This window comes from Xiphias gladius, chromosome 7, assembly GCF_016859285.1.
Source record: "Xiphias gladius isolate SHS-SW01 ecotype Sanya breed wild chromosome 7, ASM1685928v1, whole genome shotgun sequence".
Lineage (NCBI taxonomy): Eukaryota > Metazoa > Chordata > Actinopteri > Istiophoriformes > Xiphiidae > Xiphias > Xiphias gladius.
Genome location: NC_053406.1, coordinates 5,198,592 through 5,212,162, shown reverse-complemented (window position 1 = coordinate 5,212,162; position 13,571 = coordinate 5,198,592). Strand labels below are relative to the sequence as shown.

At 43.2% G+C, this 13,571-nt stretch overlaps 1 protein-coding gene across 1 annotated transcript; it reads left to right on the top strand.

The window, feature by feature from the left end:
• The first annotated feature begins 272 nt into the window (after positions 1–272).
• On the top strand, positions 273–13,011 carry sgpp2 (sphingosine-1-phosphate phosphatase 2). The gene is made up of 6 exons (XM_040131215.1): positions 273–333; positions 1,047–1,441; positions 2,731–2,892; positions 8,346–8,525; positions 11,241–11,330; positions 12,259–13,011. The coding sequence occupies exons 1-6, from the start codon at positions 273–275 to the stop codon at positions 12,802–12,804; spliced, it is 1,434 nt and encodes a 477-aa protein (XP_039987149.1). The 3' UTR covers positions 12,805–13,011.
• The last annotated feature ends 560 nt before the right edge of the window (positions 13,012–13,571 follow it).

Genomic DNA, 13,571 nt, shown 5'->3' with positions numbered 1-13,571 from the left:
ACAGGTGCACCTACCATATCAAACGAGCGGTCCGAAGTTATAAGTTGATACTGGCTACCACGCTTTACTAAACATTATCATGTCGGAATCCCCTCAGACCAACATAGCAGCCCACAGATCAGATTTGTGCATGCACGAATTACTGTGATAACTGTCTACATCACATTGCATTCTTTCATACATGGTGGGCATCATAATGGTGAGAGGAGAACTGTCCTTCGCTCTTCGTCTGGATCACCACTGATGCACCGTAAGAGCTACTAGTCTGAATGATGGGCAGGGAGAACTTCAAGTTGGCCTTCCTGTGCAGCTATAAAGGAAGATGCTGCTGCTGTAAGACTTTGTTCTAACTGTGGTAAACGCTTGGCCTACTGAATGTTGCTGGGAGGTGAGCGGCAACAGCTGTTCGACTCCAGAACACACCTCTTAGAGCTTCAAGCCCGTTCATCCCAATCTAAAGCTTCCTCACCACGATGCTGATTCATGGTGGATAGCCACAGTTTCATTGTACAGTTGACCCTTCCTTTTTACCTGCAGCCAAAGTGGCAAGGTATTTGATGTTGTTCATCTTTCAAACACGGACACAGAGTCAGTGCACCCATGTATTGTAGCGCATCAGCTGGGTCTTGGCCGGCGTGAACCCAGGATCAGAGGGCCATGAGACAGAGATGACAGTGATTCAGGAAAAAAGCGAGATTTGTGCTTTGTGCCCAAAATGTTTAAATGCGGATTGACCTGTGCAGATTAAAGTTACACTCTTAGCTCTCTAATTTGCTTCCATGCTGTCAATTATCATTATTTCTCATGTCGAACGACGGAAGTGACTCCCATATCGGCCGGGTTTCGGACCACTGGACTGCCTACTTTCTTTCTAAGCCTACCTTCTACATCGCCGACTGTCGTCAACAATGTAACGACATAAGCTCCCCGCGTGATCTGCTAGTTGCAATAAACCTCCCCCTTCCGCATCCTGCACACAGCTCGTGGTAGCAGCCGACCCACCCCAGAGTAAAGGCCGGACTAGGCTCCACCACGCAGGCCCACAGGTCCGCCCCCCTTCCAGCCCCGCCCCCTGCGCGCACCTGTACACGGCTCTGTGCCCTGCCCCTTGGGATGCGCCCTGCCCGGGCAGATATCTGCCTCCATTACCTCTCCTGCCCAGAGAAAAAATCCCCAGCAGCTCGCTCCTGCGCTCCTGCCTGCTTCACCTGACACGCTGGAGCTCTTGGCTTACCTCCACGACCCAGGGCTTGTGGCCCGGTTCCAGAGACGATGCGGACTCTTCCTCGTGGAAGCCGCGCATCACAGCCCGGGGAGGAGGCGCGCCCCTATGGGAACCCCGCTCCGCGCCGACGAACCACGTGGACAGCGGAGGGGAAGATGGGACCACCAAAACAACAACTCAAACTATAAATACAAAGAGAATGCATGTGCCGTTGGTGTAAGTCGTTTACTTCAAAAGTTGCCTCTCTCAGTAGTGTATGTAAGTGCATTGAACCTTAAAACCTACTTTTAAGACTGATGGACCCTTTTTATCTTTTGACTCCCATTTAGAAGAAATAAATGAACAGTGTATTGGTACTGGAGCTCTAGCTGACCCTTATTTTAGGACACTGCCGTGGAACTCTTGAAAAATAGGCAGTGAAAGTTGAAGCACACACACACAACAGGGTTACTAGATGAAATCGTTTACGAACAAAACAAACACCAAAAGTTTTATTTAGAGATTATGCAGAACAAAGTGTGACTGGCTTTTCTCGTTTGTCTGGGTGTCCCTGTCAGCCGCTGGATTCTCATCTGCACAGAGACGAGCTGTGTGGGATGTTTACATTCTTCGGTCTCCCTTTTCACAGGCAAACAATTAATTAAGGCCGTTAAAGTAAAAATGCAGTCAAGTGAGATTCTGGTTTAAGAATTAAGGGTTCCATGATCATGTCAGTGAGGTACCTATAGGAAGGCATGGAGCATGGACATTGTTTTCCATTTTTTGATTAGATTTTTTTTTTTTTTTTTGAACATGCTCATGGAGCTCCAGTAGTGTAATATATTTCTCCTATATGGTAGGAGCAAATGGCAATTTTAAATGGTCTAGGTTTGAATAGAAAGTGACAACATTTTTGAGGTGTGGGGTTTGAAAGAAGTGGGCGTTTTGGAGGCCATTGAGGTCTAGAGAAAGATGCTAACCCGTTGCATTATGAGAAATATGGTGGGATTTTTTTTTTGTTTGTTTGTTATTTGGGGCTTGACCCATATTCAAGACTAAAAGTCAGGATATCTCCGCCTCTGCTGCTTTAACTTTGACATTAAAGCAGCAGAGGGTTTAATCTCAAAATTAAATTTGAGATTAAATCTGTCTGTCTCTGCCTCTTGTGAGTCGGCTACCTTTATTGAAGTGCAGCATTAAACTGCTGGCGGGCTCCCTGAAAAGCAGGATCTTTATGCTACACAAGATGATGACCATCGTAGCCTGTGTTTGGCATTAGTGTGTATGCCCTCTTAAGCAGCTGAGTGAAGAAATCCTATTGATTTTGACTTGCTCGCTGGTAAAAATGATTAAATGTAATGTAAAGAAGCTGCAAAAAAAAAAAAGGTGATGCCAACAAAGGGTGTGAGTGCAAGGTTAGCTGGGAGGTCTAATCTCTCATCTAAATCTGATTTAGCTCCAGGAACCATCTGTAGACACCTGGTTCCGTCATACTTTGTTTATTGATAGGCGTTTATTCTCTGCAGGGATGCAGCAGGCCTCAGTATGAGGTGAGGAACTGGCTGCTGCACTTTCTCTTCCTGTTCTCGTCAGGCCTGGGTCATGAAATCTTCTACATCACCTGTCTGCCCTGCATACACTGGAACCTGGACCCGTTCCTGTGCCGACGCCTCGTCAACATGTGGACTGTAAGCTAGAGAGAGAATCTGTGTGTGTACATGTCCGTCAGACCCACTTAGTGTGCAAAAACTGCAAGTCTTCATTCTGATGTCCGTCTCCTACACAATGCCATCTCTCTTCTCTCTGCTGTTCTGTTTCCCTCTCTTCACCTTTCAACCTCCCTTTCATCCTTCTCCCCCTCCAGTGGCCTGTCTCTGACACCACCATGCCTATATATCCCCAGGCTTGGGGGCCACTGGGGCCAGCCTGACGGGGGCCCCTGACATGGTTTTGAGGCCACACATGAGGATACACCAGTGAAAAAAAGTTGCAGAGATCTCCCCTTTAGATGTTTATTCTGAAAGAACCCAGCGCATTACGACAAGAGACCCTAAAAACATGTCAAATGTGATCCCAGAATGAGTGTTTTTGACACTTGTAGAGACACAGACAGACACAGACAGCCATACACCCTCCCTCCTGTAGAGTGTGTGTGATGGGCAATGTGTTTTTGTGCCCTTTGTGTCCCTGCCCCGAGCGCTTGGTGACTGCCCTGTGTCTGAACCCCTTGTTTGGCCCCCCAGGGGAAGAGATCCCATTCTTCTGGCATCCTGGCTGCACCAGGCCCCTGTGTGAACTCCTTTCAAATACATATAAACGCCAACACACACACACACATGTTCACACTCCCCATCTCGCCTGCTAAACACACTCATTGCCCTCCCTCTAGTTAGACATTACCAGCTTTACTCTGTGTTCTCCTCCCCCTAGGTCTAACCAGCAGAGTGTTTTATTGGCCTCATCATCGTTCTGAGCTTTCCCCCTCTCTGGACCGACCATTTGGTCTGTCAGCCCTCGGGGTGCATCACCCCGCACTTCGAACTTCTAACAGCACCCTGCCATTGTGCGGCTGGAGTTATCTAAGGTTCATGGAGGGCTGTGCACTCTCTCTTCTCTACTCTCTCTCTCTCTCTCTCTCTCTCTCTCACTCTGGCAGCCCCTCAAACCAACGATTGAAGTGCATCCATGCAAATTAAGACATGCGTGAGCAAACACATTACAGGCCCATGAATGACACACACACACACACACATTATACACACATGTACCTTTGTGTCCTTCACTACTCTGTTGTCTTTACTTGCATGGTGACTTTGGTTGACTTAGAAGACAATGACTGTCATTAACCATATGGTCATGAATTACATAGCAGTGTTGTATGGTATAATTATAGTGTTGTATTATGCAAATCATACACCTACTTTGCTGTTTGGAATATCAAAAACCTCAAGTTGTTCTTTTACATAAAGACGCAAAGGGAATACACTAAGACATAAAGTATGTTTAGAAAGAAGCATGTAGAGTTTCCACCACATTAGGGAACATTGCTGTGTTACCTTAAATTGTATGCAGTAATGATGACAGAAGAGGGTCACATTCAATGACAAAAAGTCACTTTATTCTCAGAGGACAAAACTTTTTCAGCTGTATGGCCTCTGTCATTTCTGGATCAGACATCAGTGAGGGAGGCTGGACATCAGAAAATATCCATGTGTTAGCATCTAGCACGAAGCACTGCTGTGCCAAAGTACAGCCTTACAGAGCCACTGGCTCTTGAGACTCTTATGCTGTGTCCCAGTTCCATACTACATACTAATTGTATACAGTATATGCTATATTCTAAGCTTTATAGTACACTGTTTTTGCAGTAACTAAACAAGAAACCAACATACAGTACTAAACTATCAGTCAAACTGTATTCAAAACCATACTCGAAACCTGCTTAGAATTAGTATTTGGTATGGAATTGGGACACAGCTTTAGTCTTGTTATCCGATGAGTTCAAAGTGATTTAAAATAACCAGAACAAAAATTATTAACAAAACATGGGCTATAAATGAAAATGGGTGAATTATTGTATTCATGTAAAAATGAAGGCATACTCAGCAAATCAACAACATTCAAGTTTTTAGAAGAACACCAGAGAATTGTAAGTCGGTAAGCTCAACTCTAAAACTGGCCCCCAGATAAACAACAGATTCTGCTGCCTTTTTAAGGTTACCACTGTAAAAAACAGTAACCATGCTCTGGGGATTTGGCGTATGGGCTCTACAGTGATATTATGGTGGAGCTCTTACTTATGTGCAGAAAATACTTATCCTTAGATGAGAGTGGGTAGCAGCATGACTCCCAAAATATAACTTTATTTTGCAGTACATTGGTGGCCACTGGCCTGTTGGGAGGCATCGCAAAAATATAAACTAGTAACCACGCCAGCAATTAATCATGTCACTGTAGAACAAAACAGACATCTTGTGTCCTTTCTCCATTCAAACAGTGACCTGTGCAATAGCCTTCCCTACACATACAGACACACAGTCTCACACACTTCACTCACTCTGATACACATGTTGACAGATCAAGGTCCAAAGCTGCTCTGGCCTCGATCAATACACTCATTCATTAGAAAACAGGCGCACTCCAGTGCTACTATCTGTGTGTGTGGACCTGTCTTTAACTCTTCCCTTTATGTCACCAGGCTGTCCCTGGGTCAGTCCTTTGATGATTCTTACAGAGACACCAATGGAACACTGGCGTGATGGCTTTACTGGAGGCCGTTGAAATATGATGTTTGTGTTGAAGTTGCAGGCAGGGGGCGGAGGGGGGTTGTCATATTATTCAAGCTGATAGGCAGATTCATTGTCTGTACGTGAAGTGGGGGTGGGGGGGGGTGGGGGGGGGCTCTAGTGAATAATGTGTACACTACATGGCTTGTATGAATACACAGTCTTGGTGAATGAATGGGATCAGATCTGCTAAATGGGTATGCCATTGTCAGTCCTCTGTTTATTGTCCCCTTCATGGCTCCAGTTTTTCTATCTGGGCATGTGTGTGTACAGAGTAGGTATATGCAAATATTGGAAAAATAAAATGTACTTTCAGACATGACAAGAGGACAAAGAGAGATGGAAAAGGGAGATTTAGCGTTTTGAAAGAATCAAACATTATTGTTGGAAGGTTTCATGTCGTTCGCTCCCTTATTACTGCTCATTTAGATTACTTTCTACCTCTCAACCTACGGTGGCCAAAAGTATGTGGACAGTCATTGAGCTAAATGCTAACATTAGCATGCTAACATGCTCACAATGGTACTGTTAATGTGCTGATTTATTTCATGTTTCCTATCTTAGTTTTGCATGTTAGCATCATAACTTTTGCCAATTAGCACTAAGGACTAAAGAACAGTTGAGGCTGACAGGAATGTCATTTGGTCATAAACCAAATACTAGGGGAGTTAAGTGGCGTAACTACTTGTCTTAGGAAAACAGGTTATCTACAGGTTATCACTGTTTAAAAAAAACATAGGTGGGGAGCTAACCTGCTGTCCTTCAAGAATGACTTAAAACAAATAATTCTCCAGTTAACCATAAATGGACATTTCTAACCAGCCTGTCATCAGGGTAAACTAGAAATTGTCCAGTACATTGATTTATGACCAGCTTACATTCCCATCTGCCTAAACTTTATTGCTAATTAGCATGGTAACAATAGGATGATAAATATGACATTATTCCTTCTAAAGATCAGCATCAATGCATTGTCATTGTGACCATGACGCGTGCTAACATTAGCATTTAGCTCAAAGCAATGCTTTGTCAAAGTAGCACTGCTCTGCCTCAAAGGGTCGCTAACACGCCTGTAGACGCCGGTCTTGTTACATTTTTGTTTGTGTACAGATTAGGCAAACAAAATACAATGCGTTCATGAGCTGTAGAGGTGCTATTAGGCGTATATATGAACTTTAAAGGAAGCCAGGCAAGCTTTTTCCCACTGCCCCTGCTCCACTCTTTATGCTAACCTAAGCTAAATATGTCCTTACTCCAGCTCCACACACAGCACAGACATGAGAGTGGTTTTGATTTTTCTCATGTAACTCCTAACAAGAAAGCAATGAACTGTTTACCAAAATGTCTCACTATTTCTTTAAGGGAAATCCTATGCAACATACAATATTTTAGACAACATTTTGGCCACAGTTAGGTGAAGGCCCTTTCCTTTTGCAACACGACAACACCACTGTGCACATAGCCATGTCCATTAAGAAATGGTTTTCTCAATTTGGCGCTTCAGAACCTGACTCAGCTGCGCAAAGCCCCGACCTAAATTCCATCAAACACCTTTGGGGTGAACTACAATGCTGGCTGTGGGTCAGGCCTTATCACTCAGTGTCAGTGTCGGACCCCACTAATGCTCTTATGGCTGAATGGGAGCAAATCTATGCAGCCACATTCAATATTCTTGTCCAACCTTCAGGTAAATCTTTTAGAAAGTTATAGTAGCCTATTAATTCCCCTGGTTTGGAAAGAGAGAGTGTACTGTTCTGGTGTCCACATATTTTTGGCCATTTTGTGTATTTTAATTTTCTTATCTGCCTCTTTCACTTTCTTTACCTCTCTATCTGCTTTCCTCTGTGTCTCTACAAGTTGCTTCAATAACAGTGAGTCAGTAAACATACTTTTATATCTCAATTGCCATGGTAACAAACATTTTCTGATTACAATGTTAGTAGAGATGGTAATAACAACCTCTCTATTCTCTCCCTTAAACACACACATTAGTGTCCTGCTCCCTCTCTGTGTGCTCCCTCCCTTCTCCTTGCTAAGACAGCCATTCATTAAATATACAAGGCAGAGCTTTAAATAAACCTGGAGCTGGAGCAGGCTGCCCCTCCAAGGGCCACTGGGGATCTCATGAAATAGAATAGGAAGCACATTTGGCAGGATATACACACACACACACACACACCACTACCTATACATCACCACCACACACACACACCTTGCATTGACTGTGTCATCATGTCAAGAGACCTCTTTCTCACTCCGCTCCAGCTGAAGACGCTGTGTCAGCAAACCCGGCCTTCTTCAATTCTCAGTTTCTTATAATAGTTGTTTTGTTACTTTACAATTGCAGCATTTGCACTTTATTCCAGGGTGAGTCTCCATCCCTTGTACAGTTTTGTCTTCCTCCCTTTCTTTTTTTTTGTTGAGATGCAAGGGTGATTACTTATTCATGAGAGAGTGTGGTTAGTTTAAGAGCATAGTCTAATCAGGATTTTACTTCATCTTCTCATTATTTTATTATCATCTTCCTCCATCTCCAATTTCTGCATTTGTTGCCAGCACACTGCAGTACTTTTCTGTAGTCTTTTTAGATGTTTAAGCATAAGTAAAGTGTTAAATACGGTTTGCCTGCACCAGAAAATTTTCATAATGGCTCTATTTAAGCACTACAAAAAAAACAGACTATTTCAAATTGTTTTTTCTTTACACAGATTTTATGCAAATGTATGTGAAATTTGCTAAAAACGACAGATACAATTGATAAAACTATGATAATAGAATAAAAATGGCATCTGAATATAACAGATATCTGGTGGGACCCTGCCTCTAAGAGACATGTACGCTATCTTCTCTCTTAGTTGGTGATGTATGTAGGCCAGGTGATGAAGGATGTGCTGAAGCTGCCTCGCCCTCTCTCGCCCCCTGTGGTTAAGCTGGAGACTCGCGTCGACGCAGAATACGGTCTGCCCTCGACCCACGCCATGGCTGCCACCGCCATCTCCTTCACCTTTTTACTAAGTGCCCCGTTGAGGATACAGGTGAGCAACGCTGATAGGTGTGATTAAAGACAGTAAACCATCTCAACAGTAGTCTTGGCTGTTGTGAGCTACAGTACCTGCTTACATATGACAACATCATATTACATAGTTATTGTTAAAAGTGTAGCAAAATAATCTAAACTCAAACCAGCTTTTCTGAGCTTTCAACTGCATCCAGCAGTTTTCATCAGCAAATGGAGCTGGCTCAAGTCCAAAGCAGGTCACAGCATAAGCCAGGAATGGGTTGAAGTCATCAAACCAAAAGTCAGTGGATGGCGGAGGAAGATCAAGGAGACCATCCACATCCAACTCCAAAGACCAATCTTGAACCTCCACAGGGGTTCCCCTCCCCTCGCGATGACACAGGAGCCACCTCAATGTTAAAGAAGACAGTGAGATATGATTAAAAGCTTAAAAGCTACTAAGTGCAACTTTGAGGTTAGATTTTAGCTACACTAGCAGTGTTGGTCTGTGGTTACAACGTTGCTCGGTTGGTTGGTCCACCGCTATGGCCCAGACTGATATATGTCAACAACTACTGGATAAATTGAAGGGAAACTTTGTACAGTTATGGTTCCCAGAGGATGAAGCCTTCTGACTTGGTGGTCCCCCTCACTTTACCTCTAAAGCCACCATGAGGCTGACATTTGTGGTTTTGAGTGAAATGTCTCAATAACTATTGGGTAGATTTCCATGAAATTTGGTACAGTTCCCTAAGGAACCAGCACCATGGTTCCATCGTAAGCTCCATCATGAGGTCACAATTTTATTTTAAGAAATAATTAGGTTTTTGTTTTAAGTGAAATGTTTTGGCAACTATTTGATGGCATTCCATGAAATTTGGTACATTTATTGACACTAGCAAGTCAAAGTTTTCCCTTATGAGGTAAAAAATCTCATCCACTAGATGGATTGACACGACATTTTGTACAGACATTCATGGTCCACACAGAGTGAATCCTACTGACTTGGTGATTCCCTGGCTTTTATTCTAGTCTCACCATGACTTTGACATTATGATTTTTAGTGAAATGTCCCAAGAACTACTGGACAGATTGCCGAGAAATGACGTTCATGTTCCCCTCAGGATGAACTCTACACATTTTTGTGATCCCTTGAATTTTCATTTAGTGCATGAATCTGATTAAAAGTTATACTGCTCATTACTATGAAACATGATATTACCATAACTGACTGTAAATGATCTACTTCTGCCTGATTAGAGTTAGGAAGCACAGGCTAAGTGGGTGTTGAACTGCAATTCTGACACTAGGTATCTCAATAACAGTGCTATTAATTTGCCATTGAATTTTATGGATTCCTTTAAGTTTAGCAAGGCACCGGTAAGTGTTAAATTAGTCTCTCTAAATGAGCAGCTTCTCTCAAGTCAAACAGTTGAATGAAGTTAAAGTTGAGGCACTCGGAGCCTGTGGATGGCAGCTTGCTGGTAGCTGAGTGGGATGAAGGGAGTGGCCCCGCTGTCCATCAGTGAGTCCTGTCTGAGCTGTTGGACAATGGGCAGGGAGGGGCGGGGCCAGCAGTCACCATCAGTCACCATCAGCCACCATCAGCCGCACCCATCAAGCTGCTGTTTGGTCTCCTGATGGACTCGACTGAGTCAATGACTGTCAGTCCACCTCTCTACCTCCCTCCTCCCCCTGGCTCTTCCCCTCTTTATCTCTCCCACTCTACTGCCAAGTCAATAAAAAGAACTCTGGCTCAATCATCTTAATCAAGCACTGTGTTTTAATGAACTGAGCGAATGCTAAGTCCATCAGTTAGTATTTTATGGTCTCTACAGCTGTCAGACTGATTTGTGGTCAGATCATGTCAGCTTGCTCTCCGTCATATTTTTTTTACATTGCTGTTGTCAAGGTCAGAGAAATCATCTCAATAACACTGAGAAACCCATGTACAGTAGAGCACTTAACTGTGGCCTGAAATTCCTCAAGGATTCCCCTGAAAGAAAAGAGCATGCATAGCTATAAATGAGTAGCAAGCTGTTGCAGAGGCTCCTGAATAGCCACAAGGCCTCAGGGCAACTCGCCCTGTTCCCAGAGCAGGTCGGAGGTCATGACAGTCAATCACAGATTGACCCCCTCCTGTCCTTGGCATCCTTTGTGGCCATTCATAAAAAAACCTCTCTTCATGAACTACCAGTGAATAGGCTTCCAGCTGCAAAAGACAGGAAAAGACACAGGAAAAAAGGCAGAGAGGAGGAGAGGAGGGGAGCACAGGAGGGGAGGATGGAGGAGGTGAATGAATACACAAGGCCTGTCTTCTCACTGTTATTGAAATAGAGGGGGGAACAAAACCTGCCGCCATAGGTAAAGGAGGGAGGGGAGAGAGGATGGAGACAGTAGAGGAATAAAGGAGCAAGTGACTTGATGACAGGCAGTACATCAACCAGGCAGAATGGACAAGTGGCAGAATGAGGAGTTACACGTCAACATTAAGAGGATTGACAAATGGATGACTTGATCACAAACTAAGAGGGAAAAGGTTTTAAAGAAGAAGAGGACGGCAACTGTTTTTGTGTCTGCACTGAAAAATGTGAGGAATTTCAGGCGTGTGTGACACACAAAATTGTACTTTCACAGATTTCATCTTTTATCACCATCATCAGTGAGTGGTACTTGTCATTGTGTGTGTTAGGTATCTACATATCTGTCAGTGTGATGGTTAGTGGTGTAAGAGTGTGTTTTTGTGACTCAGTTCCAGTTCGAGGTGGGTCTGCTGATAGCAGTGACATTGTCATCCTTGGTGTGTCTGAGCCGTCTCTACACTGGCATGCACTCAGTTTTGGTGAGCTAGTCCCCCCACCCAAACAAACACAAACACATTCTACAGCATAAAACCTTGAAGCTCATCGCAGGATTCATTATTCATATCAGTGTCTGGTTAAACTGTCTGGCTGACGCATTGATCCAAGGCTTTTAATTCAGCAGGCACTTTATGTTGCCTTAATTTGAAAATCTTGACGCCATAATATTAAGTGACTGTTACAACTTATTGGTCAGTTATGTTTAAGTTCACATTTATAACATTTGTCATGGTGGCCTAGGAGCAATGTTTTTGCTAACTACACAAAAAATAATGTATTTAAAGCAATAGTAGCCATAGTCTGTTAAATATAACGCTACAACCGGCAGCTGTTTAACTTAGCTTAGCATAAAGGTAACAAAATCCACCTACTAGCACCTCCAACGCTCTCTAATTGACTAACTGAATCCATGAAAATTGCTTACCAGTGAAAAAAAAAAATGTAAAAACAAAAGGGTGTGGTTTTACAGGGTTTTACATACCAGAGAATATCTTGGCTGGGAGCAGTAACTTTCTCCTCACCATGACAAAAAGACTTTGGAAAGTTACTGCACCCCCAAAAAAAAAAACAATCTGTCAGTTTTACACCCTCTTTTTCTCTTTTACAGATTAAACACACGATATAACATATTGTTTAATGAGCTTTAGAGGTGCTGCTAGGTGGATTTAGTTTTCTTTGGATAGAGCCAGGCTAGCTGTTTCCCCGTTTCCAGTTTATCTAAGATAAATTAGTAAACCGGCTGCTAATAATAAAATAAACTGGCTGCTGTCGGTGGCCTTGTATTTAATGGACAGATGTGAGAGTAGTATCAATCTTCTCATCTAATTCTTGGCAAGAAAACAAATGCGCAAATTTGTAACTATGGCTTTAAATGTTCTTGGTAAAATACTGTAATTATTCTGCTTTCAGGATGTGATCTGTGGCGCTTTAATCTCAGCCGTCCTCATGTTCCTCACCTATCCTTATTGGGAAACCTTTGACCACTTCCAGCTCACCAGCCAGATCTCCCCCATTGTGGCGTTGGTACTGACCCTCTTCCTCAGCTACACATACCCAGAGCTGGACCATTACAGCACCACGCGGGGAGATACGATCACCATTCTAGGAGTAGGGGCTGGATGCTCCGTGGGATACTGGGCAAATGAGCGGCTTGGGCAGACTTTTGAACCCCAAGGGGTGCTACCTGTACCTCTGCCAGCACTGACGGCTAAAATACTGGCCCAAGGCTTCACACGCTTCCTGTTAGGATTTGCAGCATTAGTGGCAACTCGACAGATAGTGAAAGCAGTGAGTCTGCAGGTGTTATATTCATGGTACAGAGTGCCAAAAAGTGATGAGAGTGCCAGGAGGAGGAGAGAAATTGAAGTGCCATATAAGTTTGCCACATATGCACTTATTGGACTTGTTAATTCTATATTGGTCAGTAGAGTCTTCATTCTACTGGGACTGCAATGATCTGTTAATGTAAGACTGATATACGATGATCTGAACTTGCAATGACAAAAATGTACCTCATATTTATTTCAATGTGCATCAAATTAACTTTTTTCTGTGGTAACATTTTCAGGTACGACGAGTTCTCAATGGGAATGATTCACAGTAGTGTACTTGTGACTGACCTGTAACTGAGTTGAAAGGAAATGAAATGTTTTGCTCACGTAGCAATAAAGTTTTTATGAATTAATTCTTAGTTTGACCAGTATTTGAATTGTGTACTCAAGGCTCGTAGCACTTTGTCACTGCAGTGATGTGTATTTCAGGGGATACATGTGACAAAGCATTTCCATTTCCAAGCCCATTGTCACATCTTTCACAAGCCAGACGAGCTCATACCAGTCAGCAAAGTCAGATCAAACCTTGGCCATTTCATTTCAAGGGCATCTATCTTTGTTCTCTAAGGCATATGACTTGGCAGGTTAGAACAGGCAATCTGTTACACCATAATGGCCTGGTTAATGTTCAGGACTGACTGAGCAGGAAAGAAAGAGTTAACCCACCTTTGCTACAGTATACATAGTTTGAAGGAATGCTGGAGCACCCGTCAGACTTAATTTACGAGACAGTTTGTTATCTGCAGAGCTCAATTTCATATGGGAGTCTACTGGCTGCAACAATCTCCCTCTGAATTGATAGTAAAGCATCAACAGATAAAGTGGATATCAGGAAATCTGAACATGTTATCTGATTTAAAAAAAAAAAAATATATATATATATATATGAAT